We start from the raw sequence: 22,977 nt of genomic DNA, 5'->3' as shown, positions 1-22,977 counted from the left end.
CACCAGGACTGTAGGCAAAGCTGGGCACTTCTGGGTCAGGAAGCCACCCACGGCCAAGGGTGCATGACTAGTCTGGCTTGTAACTGAGGGCCGCCCTTCGGGAGAACCTGCATTCTGAGCACATTCACTTCCATGTAATGTGGGGTAGGGCTTGTTCCCTGGCCTGGTGAGATGAGGAGGAGGGGGTTGTAAATGGGGAAGGACATAAGGACAGGGGCGTTCAGTACCCAGGCTCTGCCGGCATTCACACACCAGCAAGGCCAACAGGCTGACTCGGTGTGATTCAGGTTTTTGGTAGTCGTGAAAACCAGCCTGTCAAGCACTTCTCCACTCACCCTGCCAATGAATGGGTGTCCTTTCCCTGTCCCCAGGCCAAGTCACTACCAATGGCAGGTGAGGGAAGGAGTCGGCAAGTCACCACGGTTCAGCAAGCACTGGGCGCCCGAGTGCTAGGGAGGAAGGGTTGAATTCCCATGAAGCGATGCAGATTTGCGCAGGCTTCCAGCTTCTGGGCCAAAGCAGGGAGAAGCACGAGCCAAGCACAGCTCCTGATACAGCTCCACAGTGGCCCACAAGAGCTGCTTCATGTTCCCCCTGCATTGGCCACAGGTCACCAGGAGCTGCTGCTCCAGCCTGGAACGAAGGCAGAGCTCAGGCTGCCGCCAGCACAAGAGCTGGGCAAGGCCAAGAGAACTGTGGGATGCGCAGCTGTGTCCAGAAGCAGCTGGGGCTGGTCAGGGGGAGCACACAGTCCTCCGATTGCAGGGCTGCCTATTTGAGTGGCAGCTCCTCTTAAAAGCAAGGCAGGACAAGCCCAGGGCCCCACAGAAAGGGGCGTTGCCTTTCCCAGAGCTTGAGCTCTAGGACTACAGGTCTGTTCTCACCAGATACAGCTTCAGGCTGAGGAACAAAGAGCCTTCTCTGGGCCAGAGGTGGGGGACTCAGAGGCAGGGCAGGAGCCCCTGTTCTGAAGGGTCCCAGGCCCACACCGCAGATACTGCTGACATGGAGGACCAGTCTATCGAGGAACACAGAGAGGCAGGAGCACAGAGGAGGGATGGCAGGGGATACATACCTGGGCGGAGGCAGGTAGGGCGCATGGTGGGGAAAGGGTCCCCCCAAAGGTGTCAGAGCATGAAGCAGCAGGAAGGAGCCCTGTCAGGCCACTGCTGGGCTCAATGGTGCTGTGGAGGAAGCGAGGAGTTGTTTGGCCTGAAAGCCAGAAGCTGCGTGCCCAAATCTGAGCATCACCACATAGGCAGTCACCCTGCTCCCCAGCACTCGGGGCAGGATGGAAACTCGCTGTCTGCTGAACAGACGCCTTGTGCTGCCCTACAGACACCTTGCCTGCCAGCTCTCCCCACTCACTTCTGTCCAGGACCCAATCTGGCCCATCCCAGGCTCTAGCACGGTCTTGGTGCTGCTTGAGAAACAGCTAGTTTAAATCAAAATTCAATGTCTTTTTAATCTATAGATACCTATGGACTAGAGGTGAATATATATGCAACACATCAAATGCAACTGAGCCAGGATTTCAGGAGCACCCTATGCCCCTGGTCTGCATGGAAAGCAGGGAATTCTGGCATGATTGCGCCCTATCCTTCCCTTGAGCAGCTCATTTGAGAGTGAGCAACCCAAACAGAAAACCAAACACCACGTGTCCTCACTAATAAGTGGGGATTGAATAATGAAAACACATGGACACAGGGAGGGGAACAGCACACACCGGGGCCTGTTGGGGAGCGGGGGGCGAGGGGAGGGAACTTGGAGGACAGGTCGATAGACGCAGCGAACCCCCATGGCGCACATATACCTATGTAACAAACCGGCACGTTCCGCACAGGTATCCTGGAACTTGAAGTAAAATTTTTTTTAAAAAAGGAGAGTCAGCAACCGTCAGAGCCATAGGATGACGAAGGCTCTGCCGACCTCACAGTGGTGGGAAGGGGCCTGGCCACCGGCTAGAGAGGGAAAACACGTTTTCTCAATTAAACTTCAAAACTGAGACCACATTTATAGTGGTTAATAAAATCTATGGGAGGATACTGATTTGGACAGAGCTCCTGTGCTGGGTCCCAACAGACCAACCCAAAATGGAGTCACTCATGCTAAGGTTCCACCCACCAGACCAAAACCTAAGCTGTTTTCTTGTGAGATCTGACCTCCCCATAAATCAAGACAAAGATGATAGCCAAATCTTTGAACAGACTAGTTTCCCTCCAGCCACCAGCCAAAAACAAAAAACAAACAAAAAAATGAATTGCATGGCAATCAATCAAAAGGGGCCCAGCTACCCTGAGCTGGCATAGCAGGGAGGTCCCCTCTGCTTTAACCCAAGTGAGGAAAGTAACCTGACGTTAACCAATCTGCTCCTCCCCTGCCCCTCATGCCCTGATTGCATCTCCGGATGCCCTCCCCTTGCCCTCCACTCCAGCCATGCTGAGTTCCTCGTATTCCTCAAATACTCCACCTCAAGGCCTCTGCACTGGCTTTCCCTCCCCCTTGCAACACCTTTCCCCAAAAAATCAAATGGCCAGCTCCCTCATCCCCAAGTCTCACTCAGATCTCATCTGCTCAATGAAGCCACCGACCATGGTTGGCCCTTCCCTGTCCAAATCCCAGGTCCTTGTGCCTTGCTTCATTGTTTTCCATTGCACTTTTAGCCTTGGGCATGTTCTAAATAAAATAAATACATATTTATTATATCAATTGTTTATGGACTGCCCACCATGTGAACGCCATGTGGGCAGTGCTTTACTTTTGATTTATTTAGTTTGATATATTACCCACTATGTTTGTCAGATTTGTTCACCAAAGTATTCCAAGTTCCTAACGCAGTCGTCAGCACATCATAGGCTCTCAATAAATATTCTCCAGTGACTGAATTGAATGAATTGTAGCCTCAGGACCGCCTGGACCTTGGTTTTCAGGTCTTTATTTCATGGGCAGGAGCACCAAAGAAGCCATGTGACAGCCCAGATGATGGATGATCACCAAGATTCATGGCTGCTGAAAAAATGAGTGGAGAGTGGTCACAGAGAACTCAGCTGGAATAATGCTTGTATATTTCTTAAAGTAATGGTGAGGATATTTTTTATATTATTCTTCATAACTTTTGTATGTGTGAGAGATTTTATATTTTAACAAAATTAACAGATATTTAGTAAAAGGCAAAAGATGTATGTAATCTGAAGAGAAACCAAAGTATAAAATTAACAGATTTTTTTTTTTTTGAGATGGAGTTTCGCTCTTGTTGCCCAGGCTGGAGTGCAATGGTGCGATCTCAGCTCACCGCAATCCCGCCTCCCTGGTTCAAGCGATTCTCCTGCCTCAGCCTCCCAAGTAGCTGGCATTACAGGCATGTGCCACCACACCCTGCTAATTTTGTATTTTTTTTTAGTAGAGACAGGGTTTCACCATGTTGGTCAGGCTGGTCTTGAACTCCTGACCTCAGGTGATCCGCCTACCTCAGCCTCCCAAAATACTGGGATTACAGGTGTGAGCCACTGCACCCGCCAAATTAACAGAAATTTTAAAAGGTAGCCATGCCTATCAGTTAGTTCATGTGCTCAGCCCTTGCTAGCTGCTGGGCTAGGAAGCAGATGGGGTCCACCAAGGACCATGGTCCCATCTTCAGAGAGCTTGGTAAGTGTATTATGAGACAGCATTGCAAGCTTCAGAAACATACACAAGGACAGAAGGTACAAGGAAGCCAGTCCAGGACTGGCAGGCAAACCCGTGACACAGACCCTCAATGCTGCAGAAGTTCAGAGGGCATGGAAGTGGCTGTGGCCAGAGGGGTCAGAGGAGCTTCACCACGATGCGGGAGTGGAGCTGAGTTATGAAGGGCCAAGGAAGAAGGATATCGTGGAGAAGCCATGGCAGCGTGTTCTCTGAATCCTTGCATGAACCTCTCAGATAGGCTTAAATGACGATAACAACATAAACCTCACCTTAGTTTCTTCACACGTTCTTGGAGTGGCTTATTCTGTACAACCTATGAAGTCTTTTCTGTTTCAAGGGCTCTATCGTTCTGTGCCAAAATGTCTAATTCATCCAATGCTAGGCATTGGGCATGCAGAAATTTTAAAAATATGTGGCTCTTGGTCAGGTGCAGTGGCTCACACCTGTAATCCCAGCACTTTGGGAGGACAAGGCAGGTGGATCGCTTGAGGACAGGAGTTCGAGACCAGCCTGGCCAAGACGACGAAACCCTGTCTCTACTAAAAATACAAAAATGAGCCAGGCGTGGTGGCTCAGGCCTGTAATCCCAGCTATTCGGGAGGCTGAGGCAGGAGAATTGCTTGAATCCGGGAAGCGAAGATTCCAGTGAGGTGAGATCACACTACTGCACTCCAGCCTGGGCAACTGAGACTGAGCAAGTCTCCATCTCAAAAAAAATTATATGTACATATGGCTCTTGCCCCCAGGAATTCACAATCTAATGTGGTAGTCAGGCATTGGTGTCCCTAAGAACCTTGAGAGGGAGGTAGAGCTAATATCACTGCCATCTCCATTAAAGATGAGGAAACTGAGGCTCAGAGAGGTGCCAAGGATAAAACATAATCCCTGTCTCAGGGAGCTCCCATGGTAGGGATAGTTTCAGATATAATCAAGAAGCTCTGTGCCAGGTGGCCACTCACACCGCAAGGAACGTATGAACCACAAAAGGGGATGCTTGTTGCATGCAGATTCTGATTCAGTGGGTCCAGAGTGGGGCCTGGGAGTCTGCATTTTTCATCAGCTCCTCTGAATATTGCAGGGCTCTAGACTGAGACCATTTCAGACTGCTGACCAGGTCATTCAGCAGAGTGCCCGGGTCACATTTCGAAAATTCTGGGATCTCTAGGTCAGTGTTTCCCAAGCCTGGCTGCACATCAGAATCACACGGCCAACTTGCTAAACATGCCCAAGGCTCAATGCCAGAAATTTCTATTTCACGGGGATTGGACCTGGGATTCCATCATCTCAAAAAAAAAAAAAAAGAAAAAGAAAAAATGTTGCTCAGGTGATTCTGACAGCCCTTTGGACCATGACTGTACCCGGCCTTGCTGGGACCCTGAGGATGAGCGCCCGCCTTTTCTATTTCCCCGACCCTCTGGCTCCCCCTATCGTACCCATCTTGTCTGTCGCAATGACCTTGAAGCTTCCTTGCAATCAAAAGCTGGGCCCAAGTCTGGAGAAAGCCTCTGGGGTAGGATTTGGCCGGTCCCGATCCAAAAATGGCATTCCTCTCCAACTTCAGCTGGCCTCAATGCCTTAAATTTCTCAGGCTGCGAATATATTCCCAAGATCTCAGGGGCAGAGCCAGAATCCTATTTATCTCTGTATCATGGGGCTTAACAAAGTATACAGGATAGGCCCACTAAGTGGAGGTGGAATTTAAATGGAAACTTTGAGTTAAGCATTGCCCTTTTTTCCGACTATTTTTATCAAAAACATCTGGAGACGGGCAATTTAAATGATTTTTATTCTACGCTTTTCTTCTGTGACACACACTGGGAAACCCCAGAGCACCATGTACCTAGAAGGAAAGCAGAGAAGGAGACCGGGGGGCCGGGTGAGGAAAGAAGGACGTGGACACATGTGTAGGGCACGTATTGCGCTCCTTATTGCTAAGCTCTACTTGCTAAGCACTCTTTAAACACATGCCAGAAGATCAGATTTGACTCAAGAATTCACCAGCATTACATATTCCCAGGCCCCACTCAAATCTACCATGTCAACGTCAACAAGGGTAGAACCCAGGAACTTTGCAAAGCTGCCGGGAGTTTCTGGTATTTGGGAACCACTGCACTGCCTTGTTTAATCTGCACAGCAACCCATTTTACAGATGAGGCCACCCGAGTGCAGAGTCACACACTGAAGCCACACAGCCCGTGTGTGCCAGAGCCAAAGCAAGAAGGAAAGGGGACCAAACTTGCTAATGGCATTTTCACAGAAAGAAAAAATATTCAAAATCCCCACAGGACTAAGGACAGATGCCTTTGTGCTTTAAAACAACAGCGTTTCCTTAGCATGCACAGCCAGGTATGGTCAGTGTGCGGACTTCATCCTGGGTGTCTCCAAGTGAGTCATTCTTCAGATCAGAAAACAAGGATTAGGGTTAGAATAACTGCCTGTGAGAAAGTGACAGCCCCCAGAACTCACAGTAACAACTCTGCTACGTAAAAGGCTTTCCATTTTCATGGAATAGTTAGACTGGCAAATCAAGGGAATAGCACACATGGCCACATGGTGGGTCAGGGTTTCAGAGAGGCATTTGCTAAGGTCTTTCGTGATGCCCGAAAGGATAGTTTGGATAACCTGGATTGGGTAATAATGTATCAAGCACAGCAGTTAGACGTTCTTATTCATAAGAAATATGGAAGTCGACTTGGATGGAGGCTTCTCATGCCAGGCCACTGGCTCTATTCTTGCTCTTTCCTTCTTAGACATTTGACCAATATTGAAGTGGAAGAGAAAGCATACTGTGGCTCATGGTCAAGATGGTATAGTGAATCCGTATTTTGAATCACCCGCTCTGATCCAGGCCCACAGTATATCAGTGGATAAGCAAATATGACATAGCAGGCCTCCAGACCAGTCCGTGTACAAGAACCAAAGACAGATTAGAAGTGTGCAGGGTGAATGGAGCTCAGCCACAGGCCTGGCAGGCTCTGGCCTGGAAGGAGGTCACGGCTGGAGGTCAGCACCTGCAGAGGAACGCGGAGATGGGATGCGGGAGCCAGGCTTCACACCGAAGGTGATCCTGAGGAGGGTGAAAAGAGGCTTAAACATGTCTGCAGCCCTACTGCGTAGGGCCAAGGCGGTAGAGGGAAGTGACCCAACCTTTCAAGTAGGAAGGAAACCAAAGGCTGCTTCATTCAGAGCCCAGATCTAAAATTTCCCTGTATCACTATAAGACAGGAGCTTGGAAGTGCTGTTATAAGGCCTGGCTCCGGACTGTGTCCTGGGACCTGGGGAGGCAGCTGCAAATCGCAAGACTGAGGGTGGGCCCTCAAATCACCCAGCCTTGCTGCTGGAGAACAAAGGAGTAGGAGTTGGGGTGAGGGGTATTAAAGAGAGAGAAAAAAAAACACAATATTTTTAAATCCACTCAAGAGCCCTCAAGCAAAATGTCTAATACTAAGGACAGCACACAAAATAAATATTTGGAATATAGATTCACATCATTATTTATCCTAATTATTCTCATTTAAGTCATTATCAGGTTACTGAACAATAATCAGGACTGAACAAACTGAGAATTGAATAACCCAAGAACAATCAGGTTATTGACTGTTAAATGAGAATAATTGAGATACATAAAGACACAGATTAAGGAATAACCTCTACTAAAAAGAGAAATGATGAAACAGAAAGATATCAAAAATTAATGAAATAAGGGAAAATAATCTATTAGAAATCTTGGAAATAAAAAATTTAGTCATTGAAATTAATACATAAATATCAATATAGTACATAAAACCTAACAGGAAACATTAAAAGAGAAAATTAATGAAGTAAAATATAGTAAGGAAGCATCCAACAGGCACAGCAAGTCAGAGATTAAGAGAGAAGTAAAACAGCAGCTAGGAGACATGGAGAATACAGTAAGAGGCTAACGTTTGTGTCTAATTGCTCCAGAAAGGAGAATTACGGAGATCGCAAAGAAGAAGCTTTTGAAGAGATATTTGAGAATCTTCCAAAATTGATGAACGAGTGATGAGTAAAAAAGCAGACTCTGAATACTGAGAAGGGTAAATAAAAATAAATCTACACCTATACATTACAGCAAAACATATAACAGAGCACAAATGGCAAAGGATAACATTTAAATGTCTCAGGGAAGACTAATGCTTTTTTAAATACTGAGGGAAAGCAACTGACGACCTAGAATTTTATACTGAGCTAAACTACCATTCAAGAAAAAGAAAATGCAAAAAAACAAATTTTTTTTCAAATAAAAAAAGACTAAAGGAATAAACAAAGACTAAAGGAATTTGTCTTCCATAGACCATCCCTAAAATAACCATCAAATGAACTCAGACAAAAGGCATGGGATACAAAATACAGCAAAATGTACAGATAAAGATACAAGAGGTTAGACATAGTATAATTAACTTTTTTTTTTTTTTTTAATGAAAACAATAAATGAAATTGGGTTTTCTTTAAAACAAAAACTAAAACTCTGGACAAGACTAACAAGATAGGGGTGTATCCAATGGTTGTCAAAGTAAGCTGAGGCCTAGGCCTTGTTTGGCAAGAGTATAGAAGTAATAAATAATTTTAAAACATGTTAGATAATATTTGTTATATAGATATGTTTTCTTTTCTTTCTTTCTTTCTTTTTTTTTTGAGACAGAGTCTCACTCTGTCACCCAGGCTGGAGTGCAATGGCATGATCTTGGCACGTTGCAACCTCCGCCTCCCGGGTTCAAGCAATTCTCCCACCTCAGCCTCCCAAGTAGCTGGGATTACAGGCACCCGCAACCACATCCAGCTAATTTTTTGTATTTAGTAGAGACAAGGTTTTGCCATGTTGGCCAGGCTGGTCTCGAACTCCTGACCTCAGGTGATCCACTTGCCTCAGGCTCCCAAAGTGCTGGAATTACAGGTGTGAGTCCCCATACCCACCCTACAGGTATGTTTTCAAAAGCTAAGGAGAACCACTAAAAGAATATGATTTCGTTCTATGATAATGGAATTAACTGAGCACTAACAGAAGAGAGGATAGAAAAATTATATTTTTAAATTAAAAATTCAACAGAAGTTAAGAAAAGAAAGCAAGTCAGTCAGATTTTTAGAAATGACAAATCAGTATGTTGGGTAACAAAATAAAAATCTGAAAGGACCTTGTCAGGTCTAAAACCAACAAGATGACATTTAAGACAAATATACTAAGCCTCAAAAGTCCATTGCAGAACTTCCAGATGGCAAAGCCTTAGCCATCAGCAATAAATGCGAAAAAGTCAGAATACTTTGAAAAGACCAGAGCAGTTCATTAATCCCTCAAAGTTCCTCCACATGTAAACTGAAGCTAAGAATCTCTCGTGTGTTTCTTACAAGGATTGGCAGGACAAAATATGAAAAATGTCTTGTAGGGCACTGGCATGGAGAGAGAGCACTCAGTAAACAAAAACAATAATCGACGTGGATGTTTTTTTGAAGCACTTTGAATTATGCATAAATTGGGAATAAGTCGTGTCTGCAACATACCATTATACAAGTTGGCTCCTTAAACTCAGTGTTCAGCATAGAAGACTTACTGTTCCTTTTCTTCCTATCTGGTGACCTCTCACCCAGTGGGCGTTTCTAGTTGGGTAAAAACCAGAACTTGATCCCGTCTTGCTTCACCATTAACTGCGAAGTGCCTATCAAATGGCTATTAATAAACTCAATTTCTGCCTAGGTCAAATCAGGTGAAGACACCAACTAGCCAAGTCCCTTTCTCCTTTATTTTGACTTGCTTTGAAACTCAAATCACCTTATCCTTAGATAAAGAGAATTCACTCAAGAATTTCACCAAAGTCTCTTCTTATTGGCTGAAAATGTATTAACACATTTTCCATTTGTCAACACTCCCCACCTGCCATGTACGGGACAAGGGTCCCTGATCAGTGCCCATGCATCACATCCTGGGTCTCAGCGTGACAGCGCCCTCTAGAGGGTATTTCTGGCCCAGGACACAATTAGATACTCCTAGGTCATTTCTGGGAAGGGCTGCACTTTTTGGGGTAAATGAAGAACAGGTGGGGCCTGAAACATATAGCAGGGCATGGAAACTGGATCCCCCCAGCCACTGCCACGCAGAAAGTCTCAGTCCTGAAGTCTACAGACTGTTAAGTCCGTGTGCTTTAAAAAGAATTCCAGCCTGCAACTCCAGAGTGGAGCTCTGGGAGGTTACTTCCTCTGGGAGTTTCAAAGGATGCTGCAAGGTGCCCTGGGGTGACTGTGGGGAGAGGGAGGGTGGAGCTGGCAAGGAGGTGGCAGGGTTGATGTAGGGAAAAGAAAGGAAGCTTGAGAAGGGAGGGCTCCAAGCTCTCCATCCTTTTATCTCCAGCAGTTGCTCCATTCTTATTCCATTTATAGACAGGGGCTGGCAGATATTTTCAGCTATAACAGGAATTTCCCGTCAGAGAGTGCAGCATTGAGAACTGTGGAGAGGCCTCACTCCCTGGGCCACCACTGGCGCTCAGAGCCCCTCCAAGCAGAATTAACAGAGAGGACCTCTGGGTGGACACACATCAACAAGGTGCCCTTTCCGCTTCACTGTCCCAGCCAGCCCCCGTCCCAGAGCCCAGCCGAGTGATGAGTCAACTGCAGGTTGGGTTTCAGCCCCCAGTGTCCCCTCGGCCAGCACTCTGTGCAGACCATAAACTGAAGAGACTTAGCAGCAGCCCAGCCGTGGCCTTAATAAAAGTACATGTCACAAGCCACCCACCTGATAAGGCTGGTCTCCAATGCTGCTTCCCCCACGAGTGATGGTGAGCTTGGCTATTTCTGAGGGCATCTCTGGGCTTGCAGCGGCCACACAGGGTCTCAGGCAATCTATGGACAGCCCCATTGGAAGGTGTCATTGCTACACGTTTTGCAGGCCTGCTCAAAACCACATGGTCAGGGCTAGAGCCAGAATCTCTCAACCGTTCAGATTCTCTGTATTTCTCTCCTACTAAATGCAATTCTCCCCTCTACAGAGTCTCATTCTTTTCATCCTAGTAACAATAAACTCTGCCCAAGTTCAGAGGCAAAGCCCCCCTGCCCCTGCCTTGCTTGTCCAAGCTTAGGAGATGTCACATCCCCCAGTCCCTCCCTGAGCCCAGCTGCAGAACAACTTATAAGAGTCTCACGGTCATATCCCTGTCATGTCCAATAATGCCCTGCTAGGCAATTTATTTCACACTTTCGGTATTATTTGCTCATATACTTCATCAAGTCCAAGAAGGCTCTCAAGAAGCATACAGTGAGAAACAAAACCAGGTAACAGAATTGTTTAAAAACAGACCAGGGCCAGGCTCAGTGGCTCATGCCTGTAATCAGTGCTTTGGGACCGTCACTTGAGGACAGGAGTTAAAGACCAGTCTGGACTACATAGCAAGACCCTATTTCTACAAAAAAATAAAATAAAACTTAGCTAGGCATGTTGGTGTGTGCCTGTAGTCCCAGCTACTTGGGAGGCTGAGGTGGGAGGACCACTTGAGCCCAGGGATTCGAAGCTGCAGTGAGCCGTGATCTCACTGAACTCCAGCCTCAGCAACACAGCGAGAACTCTTCTTAAAATAAATAAATAAATAAAAAGCTATGAAACAGAGTAGGATTCAGAATGCCGGGAGGGAGTGGAGAGAATGATTCCTGAAATCTAGACTCCAGATAATCCTGCCTTGGAGGACCCAGCAAAACTCTGCCCCCAGCAGCAGAGGCAGATTAGGAAAGGCGAGTGCCTGGGCTCCACTTACCCAGCAAAAGACCCGCATCCATTCGTCACCATGGACACACATCCCAACTGCAAACCCTGTGAGGGGCGTCTTCATGGTGCTCACAGCGGGTGATGAGGCAGAAGGCCCACATCAGACCCCCTCAGAGCATGGCCACGGGTGTCTCGTTGCTCACTTTCATGAGAAGGGGAGTGCTCTTTCTCATGGTGTATATGTGCTCTTTCTCAGAGAAGGTATGTGCTCTGCCCATGGTGCCCAGGCCATGGCTGCCCACCCTGTTCCTGTCCCTTTAAACCAGGACAACCCACCCACAAAATGCACCACGCAACCTCTGTCCAGGGCCAACACACACAGGCCTCAGACATGCCAGACCCTGCAGCACCCTCCTTCCCCACCAGCCTTCATCTTTCCCGGAGTCCATCCAACCCAACGTCCTAGGCTTCCTTTCCCGTTTCACCTTGGGGCTAACTACAGAGCATCTCTCGATTGCTCTCGGGCCCACCCACTTTCTGTTCCCCCTTCTCCAGGCACATCCCACCCACACTGGGCAGTGCTTTCTCACAGGGACAGCCCAAGGACTGTGGATGATCACATGGTAAGTGGGGTCAGGGATCCTCAACTCCTGGATGAAGCCCAGAGCAGGCCAAAGCTCACCGAAGACCGGAGCGTGCTCACCTGGTCATGTCCTTCCTGCATCTGCTCCTTACCCAAGCTCCAGCTGCTTGCTATGTGCCAATGGCGCATCCCAAAGTAACCACAATAGGAGGCGGGGGCCAAAGTCTACAAGCAAGCTGCTGGGTGGTTGAGAATGGAGGCATCCCACCAGTCGGCGGCGGGGTCGGTGGGGGGTGGGTCCAGGCTGCTGGAGACGGCGGTGCTTAGACAAGGCCTTGAAGGTCACTGGACATCGGTGGAGGCAATCTGTTTCCCAGGGTGTCCAAGTGCTCTATCAATTGAGCACAACCCCAGAAGAAGAAATGGGTTTGGATAAGCAGAGGCACAGGGAGAATGTGAAGGGCTGAGAAAAGAGAGACAGAGGGAAATCTCTGGAAAGAGAAACAAGACCAAGTGTATTCCAAATCTAAATGCAAAGGGAAGTTGAAAATGGCACCTGAATTTACACACATTCCCCGTTGGGAAGTCAGGAAGTGACTGTTAGTCTTAGTTCTGCCATGGGCATGCCTAGCAAAGATACCCGGTGCCCTCTGGGGGACTTGGCAACCCATCTGTAAAATGAAAGGATGTACCAGGTCTGGAGTTCTTAAACTCTGTATTTCAGGGACTGAAGTTGTATCTCCAGCCTAGATTTCTCTTCTGAATTCTGTTAAAAGGTAAACTGAGGCACAATAAAATACTAAAGAGTTTATTTGAGCAAACGGTTCAAAACACTCCTCTGCTTACCACCTGGTTCAAATCCCCATCCCCTCCCGCTTGAATTACGGCAACAGCCTCCCAGCAGGTCCACCACGTCTGCCCTGCCCCAAATCCCAGGAGATGGGTGACATGAACCTAACATGACCTTGCAAGGCGGGGTCGGGGCCGCTGCCTCCATGCTGGCCTGTGCTCCGCCAGCCTCCACGCAGCTCTTACGCCATCTCTCTCACTTTTCCTGTCCTCTCAGCTCTGGCCACACTCGCCTCTCGGCACTCCTCAAACCTGCCCAGATGCTTCAGCCTCAGGGACCTTGTCACCCCGAGGCCTCTGCTCACTCCTCAGCTCCTTCAAGTCTTTGCTCAAATGTCACCTTCTCAGGGCAGCCTCCCCAACCTCCCCATTGAAAGCTGCGTCATCCTCCCGTCTCCGGCTCCCTGTCACCTCCCTGGGTTTCTTTTTCTCCACAGCCCCTCTTGCCATCTGACATGCGCATCAGTTAGGCACTTGCTTATTCTTTTCTCCCCCAGCTGGGCTGTAAGCTCCAGGAGGACAGGATGTTTGTTTTATTCACGGCTCACTTCCAGTGTGTAGAAGAGTGCCGGCCACAGTGTTGCCTAGTGAATATTTATTACTAGAAGAAGCAAATGAGTGAAAACACAGTGATCTTTTATAACTTTCATTTCGGGGAGCATGTGTGGTAACTGACATAAGGTTGTCAACTTTTAATCTTAAAATGGAATAAAGGAAGGAAGGAGGGAAGGAGGGAAGAAGGGATGGAGGGAGGGAGGGAGGGAAGGAGGGAAGGGAGGGAAGGGAGGGAGGGAAGGAGGGAAGGGAGGGAAGGGAGGGAGGGAAGGAGAGAAGGGAGGGAAGGGAGGGAGGGAAGGGAGGGAGGGAGGGAAGAAGGGAAGGGAGGGAGGGAAGGAGAGAAGGGAGGGAAGGGAGGGAGGGAAGGAGGGAAGGAGGGAAGGGAGGGAAGGGAGGGAGGGAAAATTTTCTTCTTTTCATAAAAGATACTTTAACCTCCCCAAAATGGAAAGTGCCTTCTCCCAGGATAAATAATAGTCTTTCCCAAGTAATTTGAATGGGCCAAGTCACATTAACATATCTACCCCACAACACTGTCCTACTTTCTTTGCTCACCATGGGTAGTGAGAACTCTGGCACCAATACCCCATGCCCAACAATTCTCCGGCTCTGCGTTACTCTGGTTCTTCCTTCAAAACCAAGAGAGCTGGGCACAGTGGCTTATGCCTGTAATTCCAGAACTTTCAGAGGACAAAGCAGGAGGATCATTTGAGGCCAGGAGTTCAGGACCAGTTTGGGAAACATAGAGAGCCCTTGTTTCTACAAAAACTTTTTTAAAAAATTAGCTGGTTGCAGTGACACACACCTGTAGTCCCAGCTCCCCGGGAGGCTGAGGTAGGAGGATTGATTGAGCTCAGGAGGCAAATAGCAAGAAAGCCCATCACCCCGGCTGGCCCTTGCTCTAGCAGACACACCTGCTCACGTCAGAATCAGCCTTGGCACTGGGAAGGGGGTGCTCCAGCTCCAGCTTAGACCCTGGGCTGCCATTCGAATCACAAGACCCAGCGTGACACCTGCCAGGGGTTCACAGACTGAACAGTTCACACTGAATGTTCAGTAAATGGACACTTTGCCTGGCAGCTTCTTCTAATCCACCTTTCATGCAGCTGCTATGAGAAAAGTAAGAAGATCCTTCGCGCTCACCTCATTCACCCTCGTGCTGGGCTAGTAAAGCAGCGTCATCAGCCCCAGTTTAAAGATGATGAGCCCAGGGCTCAGGGAGGCTCAAGGCGACTTGGGCAAGGCTGCAGCCCAGTTTAGAAGCAGCAGAGCTGGGATTCCAACCCAGAGCACCTGGACGGCAAAGCGTGGCTTTCACCACACCTGTCCCTTCCTTAGGTGCATCAGGGATTACAGATGCCACCACACCTGGTTATGGTGTTTGCATAAACACCAGCTCTCCTGGAGGAGCGGGGCGGCAGTGCGGGGCAGGGCAAATCTGTTTACCTTGATGACCACAGCACTGGGGGGAAGCCACGCCCCATCTTCTCTCCTCTGCCTAGAGTCCAGGAGGAGGCAGGAGGCAAGGACAAAGAAGGGCGGGCCCGTTACTTCCCAGAGCAAAAGCCATCTCAGACCTCCCTGTTTCTCTTCTTTCTTCTCAGCCCCTCATTCCCATCCCTTACGTTCAGCTCCTGGCCATCTGCTCTCAAAAACGGACTCACAGGCTACCTCCCTTCAACTGCTCTCATCTCCCCATGTCTGGACTTAACATTTCAAGTATACCCAGCCCAGCCCAATTTCTCCTGCTCTCTACCATACACTTGAGCATGTTTAAATATCAGAGACAAAATTACACATGACGCATTTTATATGATCTGCATTATTGGATGTGGTTCTTAGCTTGCTGGTGATACTGAAATTCCAGATCAAGTGTTCTTCTCTGGCCCCTACAGGGCCTGCAGGGGTGCAGAACTGCCCTTGACAAGTTAAACGGCACTAATAGGGCACACCACAGTTTGCAGAGTACGTGGAGTCACACAACTCATTTGAGCTTCACAGTCACAGGCTTCACAAACTGGGTCTCTCAGGGAATGGACTTTGCTGAAGGCCTTGCTTTAGACACTTGTCCCCTACTCCAGCCCTGACCAGAGGGGTGGGGAAGGCTACTGGGACCCCCCCCCCCAACAAGCGTCTGATGAGAAAGAACCTTTGGGAACAGGTTTGGATGAGGGAAAGCTATACAGTGAGATGCTTTGGCTTAATAGGTGTGTGCTAAATAGGGTGACTGTCCCAACCCGATACCTGTGACAGCAAAAGAGGGTGCCATAAATAATTACAGGACAATAGGCATAAACCTGAGTGACCCAGACAAACAGGACTTGCATTCCCGTGATAAGGGTCTGCGCTGGGTTGGGCAGTCTGGGAGGCTGTGCTAGGTGCTGTGGGGACACCGAATGGTGACACCTTCGCCACCCTGGGGAGTGTGACAGTTACTGGGAGCAGGAGGCCGATAAATACGTACTGGGACATGACCACAACCATCTCTGTTACTTAAATGCTGTGTTCAGAGCCTTGTCCCCTGCACTCCAACTTTACAGAGGGAAACAAAATCTGTCTACAGCAGAAAGATGACGATCGCAAAACAAATTTTAGGCAAGTTACATTACGGGAGGACTGGAGCCCCTATCCCCAACCGCTAACTGAAACGGTATGGAGATGGAGGCATTTGAACTGGGCCTTGGAGGATGAGCAGGGCTGTGATCCGTGCTGGGGAGAATGGATTGAAGACTGGCGTCTGTGCCGGAGGCAGGATGTGTTCCATCGGCAGCTTGCTACGAGTTCAATCGCAAACACGTAACAGCAAAGGGTTTAAGCAGGACTGGCCTGGCTGCTCCCCTGTGACCACCAACTTTGCTCGTGCTCATCCTAGCTTCTTGTTACTAGGAAAAGTCACATCAGATACTGTGGTTGGGTTTCCAGGAGGCAGGTGGTTTCCTAAGTGTAGTGGCAGAGTGTCACCTCCAGGGGGAGCTCAAGGACGCCCACGGTTCACCTGCAGGAGGGGTGGAGCGACCCAGGATGCTGAGAGGACAGAGACCAGAAGCCCTGCTCCCTCGGAGGCCTGCAGTTTTCTTCTGACTCCACCTCCCCGACAACAAACACCCCAGGGTCCAGTGCCTTCAGGATGGCCAGAGGTGGCAGCCTCCCCAGAGCCCTTCCAGGACCAAGCGGCAGCCCACACAGGCGTTTCAGGGGGCTTGGGGTCTGGGAGAAGTGGACCCTTTCCCTGGGTTTGTTTCCACACCTGGCCAGCATCAGGGGCATGTGCTCCAGAGGTCCCCGTAGAAAGGGACCCCAGAGGACATCGTCCAGCCTCTGTCCAGGCCTCTGGTTGGTGCAGCCAAAAGAACCCAGGTGGCAAACAACAGCTCTAGGTAAATGGGGCCCCAATTCCAATCCCCAAGCCTACATCGACTGGAGGTGACAAAATGAATGGTCACCTCCCTGGAGACCCAGCTAACACGCCTGGCTCAGCACGTCCTGGGGGCAGCACATGGACATGGTAAAAGGAAAGAACAGAGCCGAGGGTGGGTGTAGTAGCCTGTTTTCACACTGCTATAAAGAAATCCTGAACCCGGGTAATTTATAAAGAAAAGAGGTTTAATTGGCTCACAGTTCTGCAGGCTGTACAGGAGCACGGCTGGAGAGACCTCGGGAAACTTACAATCATGGCAGAAGGCGAAGCGGAAGCGAGCACATCCTACATGGCCAGGGCAGGAAAGAGGAAGAGAATAGGGGGAGGTGCTACACGCTTTTTTTGTTCGAGGCAGAGTCTCTCCCTGTTGCCAAGGCTGGAGTGCAATGGTACGATCTCAGCTCACTGCAACCTCCACCTCCCAGGTTCAAGCAATTCTCCTGCCTCAGTCTCCTGAATAACTAGGATTACAGGTGCCACCACGCCTGGCTAATTTTTTGTATCTTTAGTAGAGACGGGGTTTCAGCATGTCAGCTAGGTTGGTCTTGAACTCCTGCCCTTGTGATCCCCTTGCCTTGGCCTTCCAAAGTGCTGGGATTATAGGCTTGGGCCACCATGCCTGGCTGGTGCTATATACTTTTAAACAACCGGATCTCTCATGAGAACAGCAAAGGGGAAGTCCGCCCCCATGATCTACTCACCTCCCACCAAGCCCCTCCTCCAACACTGGGGATTATAATTCAGCAGGAGTTTTGGGTGGAGGACACAATTCCAAACCATATCAGGGGGTGAGGTGGGGCCAGCCTTTGAGGGGCGTTGAATGCCAAGCTAAGTGTCTAGATGAATACTGAATTCAGTTCTTCATACAGAGTCAAATTCAGGATCCAGCTCCATGCATTTTCCTGTACGGTGCTCTCTGAGTTCACTGGGCCGGTGTAAACGGATTCACTGTCTTGGCACCATTGTATTTACAGCCCAGCCTGTCGCCACAGGCCATCTGTTTTCAGGTGTTGCGTTGGTATTCATAATAGCTACTATTTATCAAGTATCTTGAGTAGCATATAATTAGGTATTACAAGCCTCATTTTATAGATGAGACAACGAAGTCTGCAGCGAATCAAAACTTGTAACTGACAATGCCGGGGTGCGAGTCTGGGCCTCGTGGCCCCTGAACCTTGGCCTTCACTTTGGGTCTTACATATTTGCCCCACGGCTGCCTGCTGTGTTTCATAGACGAGGTGCCTGGCCAAGACAAATGTCACCACACACACACACACCCTAAGAAAAAAATAAAGTCCCAAACGGCCCAAGGAACAACCCTGGAGACTTGGCTTGAGGGGAACACGCTGTCCTCTCATTCCCCAGCCTTTGCTCAAGCTGACCCTGCAGCCTGGAAGGCTCCACCCCAATCGGCTCTGTTTATTGAAATCCTATTCCTCCTCCAAACCAGCTTCTCAGAGAGGCCTCCTCCGGCCCTGCCAGGCAGAATCACTCTCGACCTGTGCCCTGTGAATTCTGTGGCTGGCCAGCTGCAGCCCCACTCACTCGCATCTGCCTTGACCTCTTGCAGAGGAGGGAGAGTCCAGGCCTTGCACCAGCCCCCTCTCCCCACCACACACACAGAGCTCTGTACACACTCAGGCTCCAGAAATACTTGTGGCGCAGAGGCCAAGCCCAGAGTCTCTGGGAATGGCCATGGCCAGCAGCACAGGCACAGCTGCCAACTTAGCAGGTGCCTCCGAGGGCTCATGCTGCCACTGGCTGCCCTTTTTCAGCCCCAGGGATGAAAACAGCCCCATGGCAGCTGAGCCACTTTTACCCTTCCCAGAAGCCAGCCAGCCCCGCCTGGGCTTCTGGTCAGGGGAGTCGCAGCTCCTGCCTCTCCCACCCAGACCTCCCGCAGCCTCCCTCAGCATTCCTGGACTGCTATCAGTCCATCAGGGCCCTGCCTGATCTAGGTCCCAGCTCCTCTGCTTTGCTGAGGCCCCAACTCTGGGCCCAGCCATCCCTAACCTCCAAGGGCCAGTCCCAGACCCAGTCCCCAGCAGCAACTCCCAGTGACACTCCCGGTATCACGGCTCTGCAGCCACCCTTCAGCAAGTAGCTCAGATGCCTCCAGGTGCAGCACCAGCCTGAGCGAAGGCCAAGGCCACCAGGCCCTTCACACCCAGAGCCTTGCGAGGAGCCAGCTCTGCAGTGTGAGAGGAAGCAGGCCAGACTCCCCCAGCCCCCATCACCCTTTTGAGCCATGGAGGCCTGCCTCCCCAAAGCAAAATGCCACAGGCACTGGCCAGAGAGAGCTGGGGCAGGGGTAGGGGAAACCCAGACCACAGTGGATCAGCCAAGGAGCCTGTGGAGGATTTTAGCCTGGGGTTTGGTATCTTGTCCGTCTGTCAACAAGCAGATGGACAGGATAGCAAACACACGGGAAGGTTGTAGGGTTGGAGGAGCTGTGAAAAGCAAGGGGACACATGGCGGGGTTGACGTCCTTTCTGCAGTTTCATTACAAGGAGCCTTCAGTGAAGGAAGCACCGTCTCTGTTTACAAAGTTTCCAGGCTTTTTATTTAAACTTTCCTGTATATGCTAAATATTCTACAATGAACATACTTTTATAATCAGAAAAATAATTAATATTCGATAAGACATAAGCAGAAAACAGACACGATATCAAATCAGTATCAAATCCAAACTTCCACGTCTGTAGGGAGGTGCAGGAGAGCAGGAGGGTTGGGCTGGGCCCCAGGAGGCCTGGCTTCCTGTCCCTCTTCCCCCACTCCCCTCCCAAGGTGCAATGCAAAAGTCCCAACTTCATAGCCTCAGTTTTCTCAGCTGTCAAATTGGAATAACAGTGCCATGCTCCTCGCTGCCGGGCTTGTGTGAAAGAGATGCCACGATAATGACACCTGCGTCTCAGGGCTGGCAAGAGTCAGTCCCGTGGGGCATGTGGCAGAGTTCCCCAGGAGCCCGGCCTGCCCACTCGGGAGATGTGAGTGCCATTCCCCATCAGCACTGGGTGAACATAAGAGACATTCCAGCAATGGAAACAAGACAAAGCCATCGTAATCCCTGAGTAACCACAAAAATGGTCCACTTAATCAGAGTTTGGGTGCCATTCACCTGCCCTGGGCTCCCAAGAGGAGGTCCTGCTCCTGTCCACAGCATGTAGAGGGGTGCTGTGGACCAGCCTGATGTCTCTCTCCTGCAAACATCCGGTCCACTCAGGAAGTACTTGCCCAAAGGACCAAGCTGCAAAACAGCGCAGAGGTGGGAGCGGGATCCACGCCTCCTTCTCCCTAGACAGCCTCACTGCATTCCAGCCTGAGCACCAGCCCTGGAAGGGCCTCTTGTCCCTGTAGGAAGGTGCTGCCCTGAGGATGGAGCTGACTCAAATGACAGGTGACAGGTGCTTGGGGTCCAGCAGCAGGAGGTTGGCCTGCCTCACTGCTGTGTCCCTCTAGGATGCAGAAAGCTGGGGCTCCCTGCCCCCAAGCATGCTGAGCCCTCCCTCAGCGCCATCTCAGCCTCTGCAGCCGAGGACCACAGCAGGTGTCTCCAACGCACCATTCGGAGCACTGGTTTGACTCATTATCCTCGCTGCAGCCTGGCCTCTGGAAGAAACAGCAGAGCCCTGAATTCTAGCCCAGGACCTAGCCTCAGGACTCACTGCCACTGAGGGTTATTTGAACACTCTCCACTCCTGCTTTGGGCTTTTTTGTGAAAATAACAACAACAAAGCCTTGGCCTCTAGGATGAGACCTGAAAAGGGCAGTAGGGCCAGCCGCTGGCTTTGGGGTCCACAGGAGCCCCACGGCACGCACAGCATATTACTGGAGATGCTGCTGGTTAAATGACCACATTGGAGGGGTCCCTTCAACCCTCCATGCCTCTCTTCCTGGCCTGCACACAAACTGGACAGACAAGGGCATTCCAGCGCAGTGCCTGATGGGCTAGAGGCACTCACAAAGCGCCAAGGTCCGGTTTTGAAGATAAAGCAATCACTATACCTTTTCCATCCAAGGCAAAGAAAAAAGCCTTTAATTCTTGAATAAGTTCTAAATCCTCCTTTATAAATGCAGCCTCCTGAATAGGAGCCTGTGAGGAGCAAGCTGGGCCAGTCACTTATCTGGAGAAGTGTGAACGCACAAACCCATCCAGAGCAAGGCCCTCGGGGCACAGATGTTCTCTGGGTCCCGTCAGTACGCGGGCACCTGGGGATGGAAGGAGGGAGAGCAGGGGCTGTGTTTGCAGATGGCCACATGGCCAGCCCTTACCCATGACCAAGCCGAGTCTGGGGAGCTCTTGCCCTGCGAGGTCTCCCAGCTGGAGCTGCGAATGCCGTCCTGTTCCCCCATGGCCTGCCCTGTGGGGTGCTGGCTGCCTCCTCACCCGGCATCAGGAGAGAAATGTCCCCCAGACGATACTGGCTCCGAAGCTGGGGGACCGGGCTGGGCGACACTGGAGCCTGGGCAGCCGTGCTTCCCTTTGCACCAGCCCCGGGAGCCCCAGCCAAGTCACAAGGCTCAGCAAAAGAGCAGAGTGTTGAATTGCAATCCTCTCCTACCTGGGACCAGCTGACCTAAACACCCAGGATGCAAAGCTTCCAGAAGATGCCAGTTACTGTCAACTTTGTGAAGGGGAAACTAGAGAGGGGACCTGACCCCTGGCGGCCAGCTGCGGGACACTGTGGACCCCCGCCCTCCCCACTCCAGCTCATCAGAGGCAGTAGGACTCAGCGACTGAATAACTTCCCCAAGGCCACGCAGTTCCCAGATGCTTTTCTCCTGCGCAACTTGTTTTCAGATTTGTCCTCTTTGTTCTGGGACATTCTGTCTCCAGAGGGGACTGGTGGGAGGTGTGGAGGGAGAGCCCGCCTCCCGTGCTGAGCGCTGGAAATGGTGCTTTCTAGACAATAATCCCTAGCACTGTCTCGCATGAGAGCTTCCAGAGGCCTCCCTGTTCCTCTCCATTGCCTCGGCACCCTGCAGAGTGTTAGGAGAGCCAGGTCCAGCGTGGTGCTGCACTCCCCACGTGGCCCTGAGCACGGCACACACACTCTGGACCCACTTTCCCAGCAAGCCCCAAGGCCACCTGCAGGCACTCAGCCCCATCCATCATCATGACAGCTCTCCAGGTGAATACCTCTTGCATTTCAGGACCTGTGTAAATGTTGAGGATGCATGCCAGTCTCGGAAGCTCACGCCTGTAATCCCAGCATTTTGGGAGGCTGAGGCGGATGGATTGCTTGAGCTCAGGAGTTTGAGACCAGCCTGGGCAACATGACGAAACCCCATCCCTATCAAAAATACAAGAAATTAGCCAGGTGTGGTCATGCATGCCTGTGGTCCCAGCCACTAGGGTGGCTGAGATGGGAGGATGGCTTCAGCCCCGGAGGTAGAAGTTACAGCAAGCCAAAATCACACCACTGCAGGCCAACCTGGGTGCAGAGTGAGAACCCATCTCAAAAACCAGAAGAAGATCCATGATCATATATAATTTCACAGCACCCCTATAAGGTTATGAACAGAAAACAGAAGTTTACAGAACTGGCCTTGGGTCCCAAAGCTGGGAGGTGGCAGAGCAGGGCCGGGCTGACTTCAGAGGTGGGACTCTTCATCTAAACCTAATCCTTGCATGAGCCTTGGATTCTGTCCAGAGTGGTGATGGGCTGGGCTCAGGTGACCTGTGCAGGGTGAAGGCACATGACTAGGGCGGTTTCTTGGCAAGGTGGGGGCAGAGGGCACACTTGGAGAGAGGGAACAGAGGCCGCTATCTGGTTCAGCATCAACTCAAGGAGAGGCCTTTGCAGTTTCACTGAGAGAGAAACAGTTTGATCTGGGAGCACAGCAGGGCCATGGAAGGGACATTAGAATACTGTCATGTGAGCATGTCGACATTCTAAGCATCCAGTAACGGGAGTGGACAATAAGGACTGCCTCAGTTTCCCTTCCTGGCCAAGTGAGCCTCACTGAGCCTCAGCTTCCTTCTCTGGGAGCTGATACTGCCTAACCTTGAGGACCACTGTGAGATTAGAAATGATACATGTGAGAAAAGTACTTGGCACAGAGAAGGAGCTCAGAGACGCCCAGCCTCTCACCCTTTCCCTCGAAGGCCAAAGGAAGGAGAAATCACTGTGGGTGGAGAGATCAGGGAAGACTTCATGGAGAAGGGGGCATTTGGCC

The 22,977-nt window shown here is 50.3% G+C and overlaps 1 protein-coding gene across 2 annotated transcripts in view; it reads right to left on the bottom strand.

The window, feature by feature from the left end:
* The window catches only part of LPIN1 (lipin 1), a 153,249-nt gene extending 131,976 nt beyond the window's left edge, over positions 1–21,273 (bottom strand). For both annotated transcript variants that reach the window (XM_012438849.3, XM_012438850.3), the window contains exon 1: positions 21,070–21,273. In XM_012438849.3, the coding sequence (XP_012294272.2) occupies positions 21,070–21,150 (81 nt within the window). In that variant the 5' untranslated portion in view covers positions 21,151–21,273. The remainder of the gene's footprint in view (positions 1–21,069) is intronic.
* Between the last annotated feature and the right edge of the window lie 1,704 nt (positions 21,274–22,977).

This window comes from Aotus nancymaae, unplaced genomic scaffold (genome assembly GCF_030222135.1).
Source record: "Aotus nancymaae isolate 86718 unplaced genomic scaffold, 86718_ANA_hifiasm-v0.15.2.pri h1tg000057l, whole genome shotgun sequence".
NCBI lineage: Eukaryota > Metazoa > Chordata > Mammalia > Primates > Aotidae > Aotus > Aotus nancymaae.
Note: the sequence above shows the minus strand (reverse complement) of the source record. Positions and strands in the feature narration are given on the sequence as shown.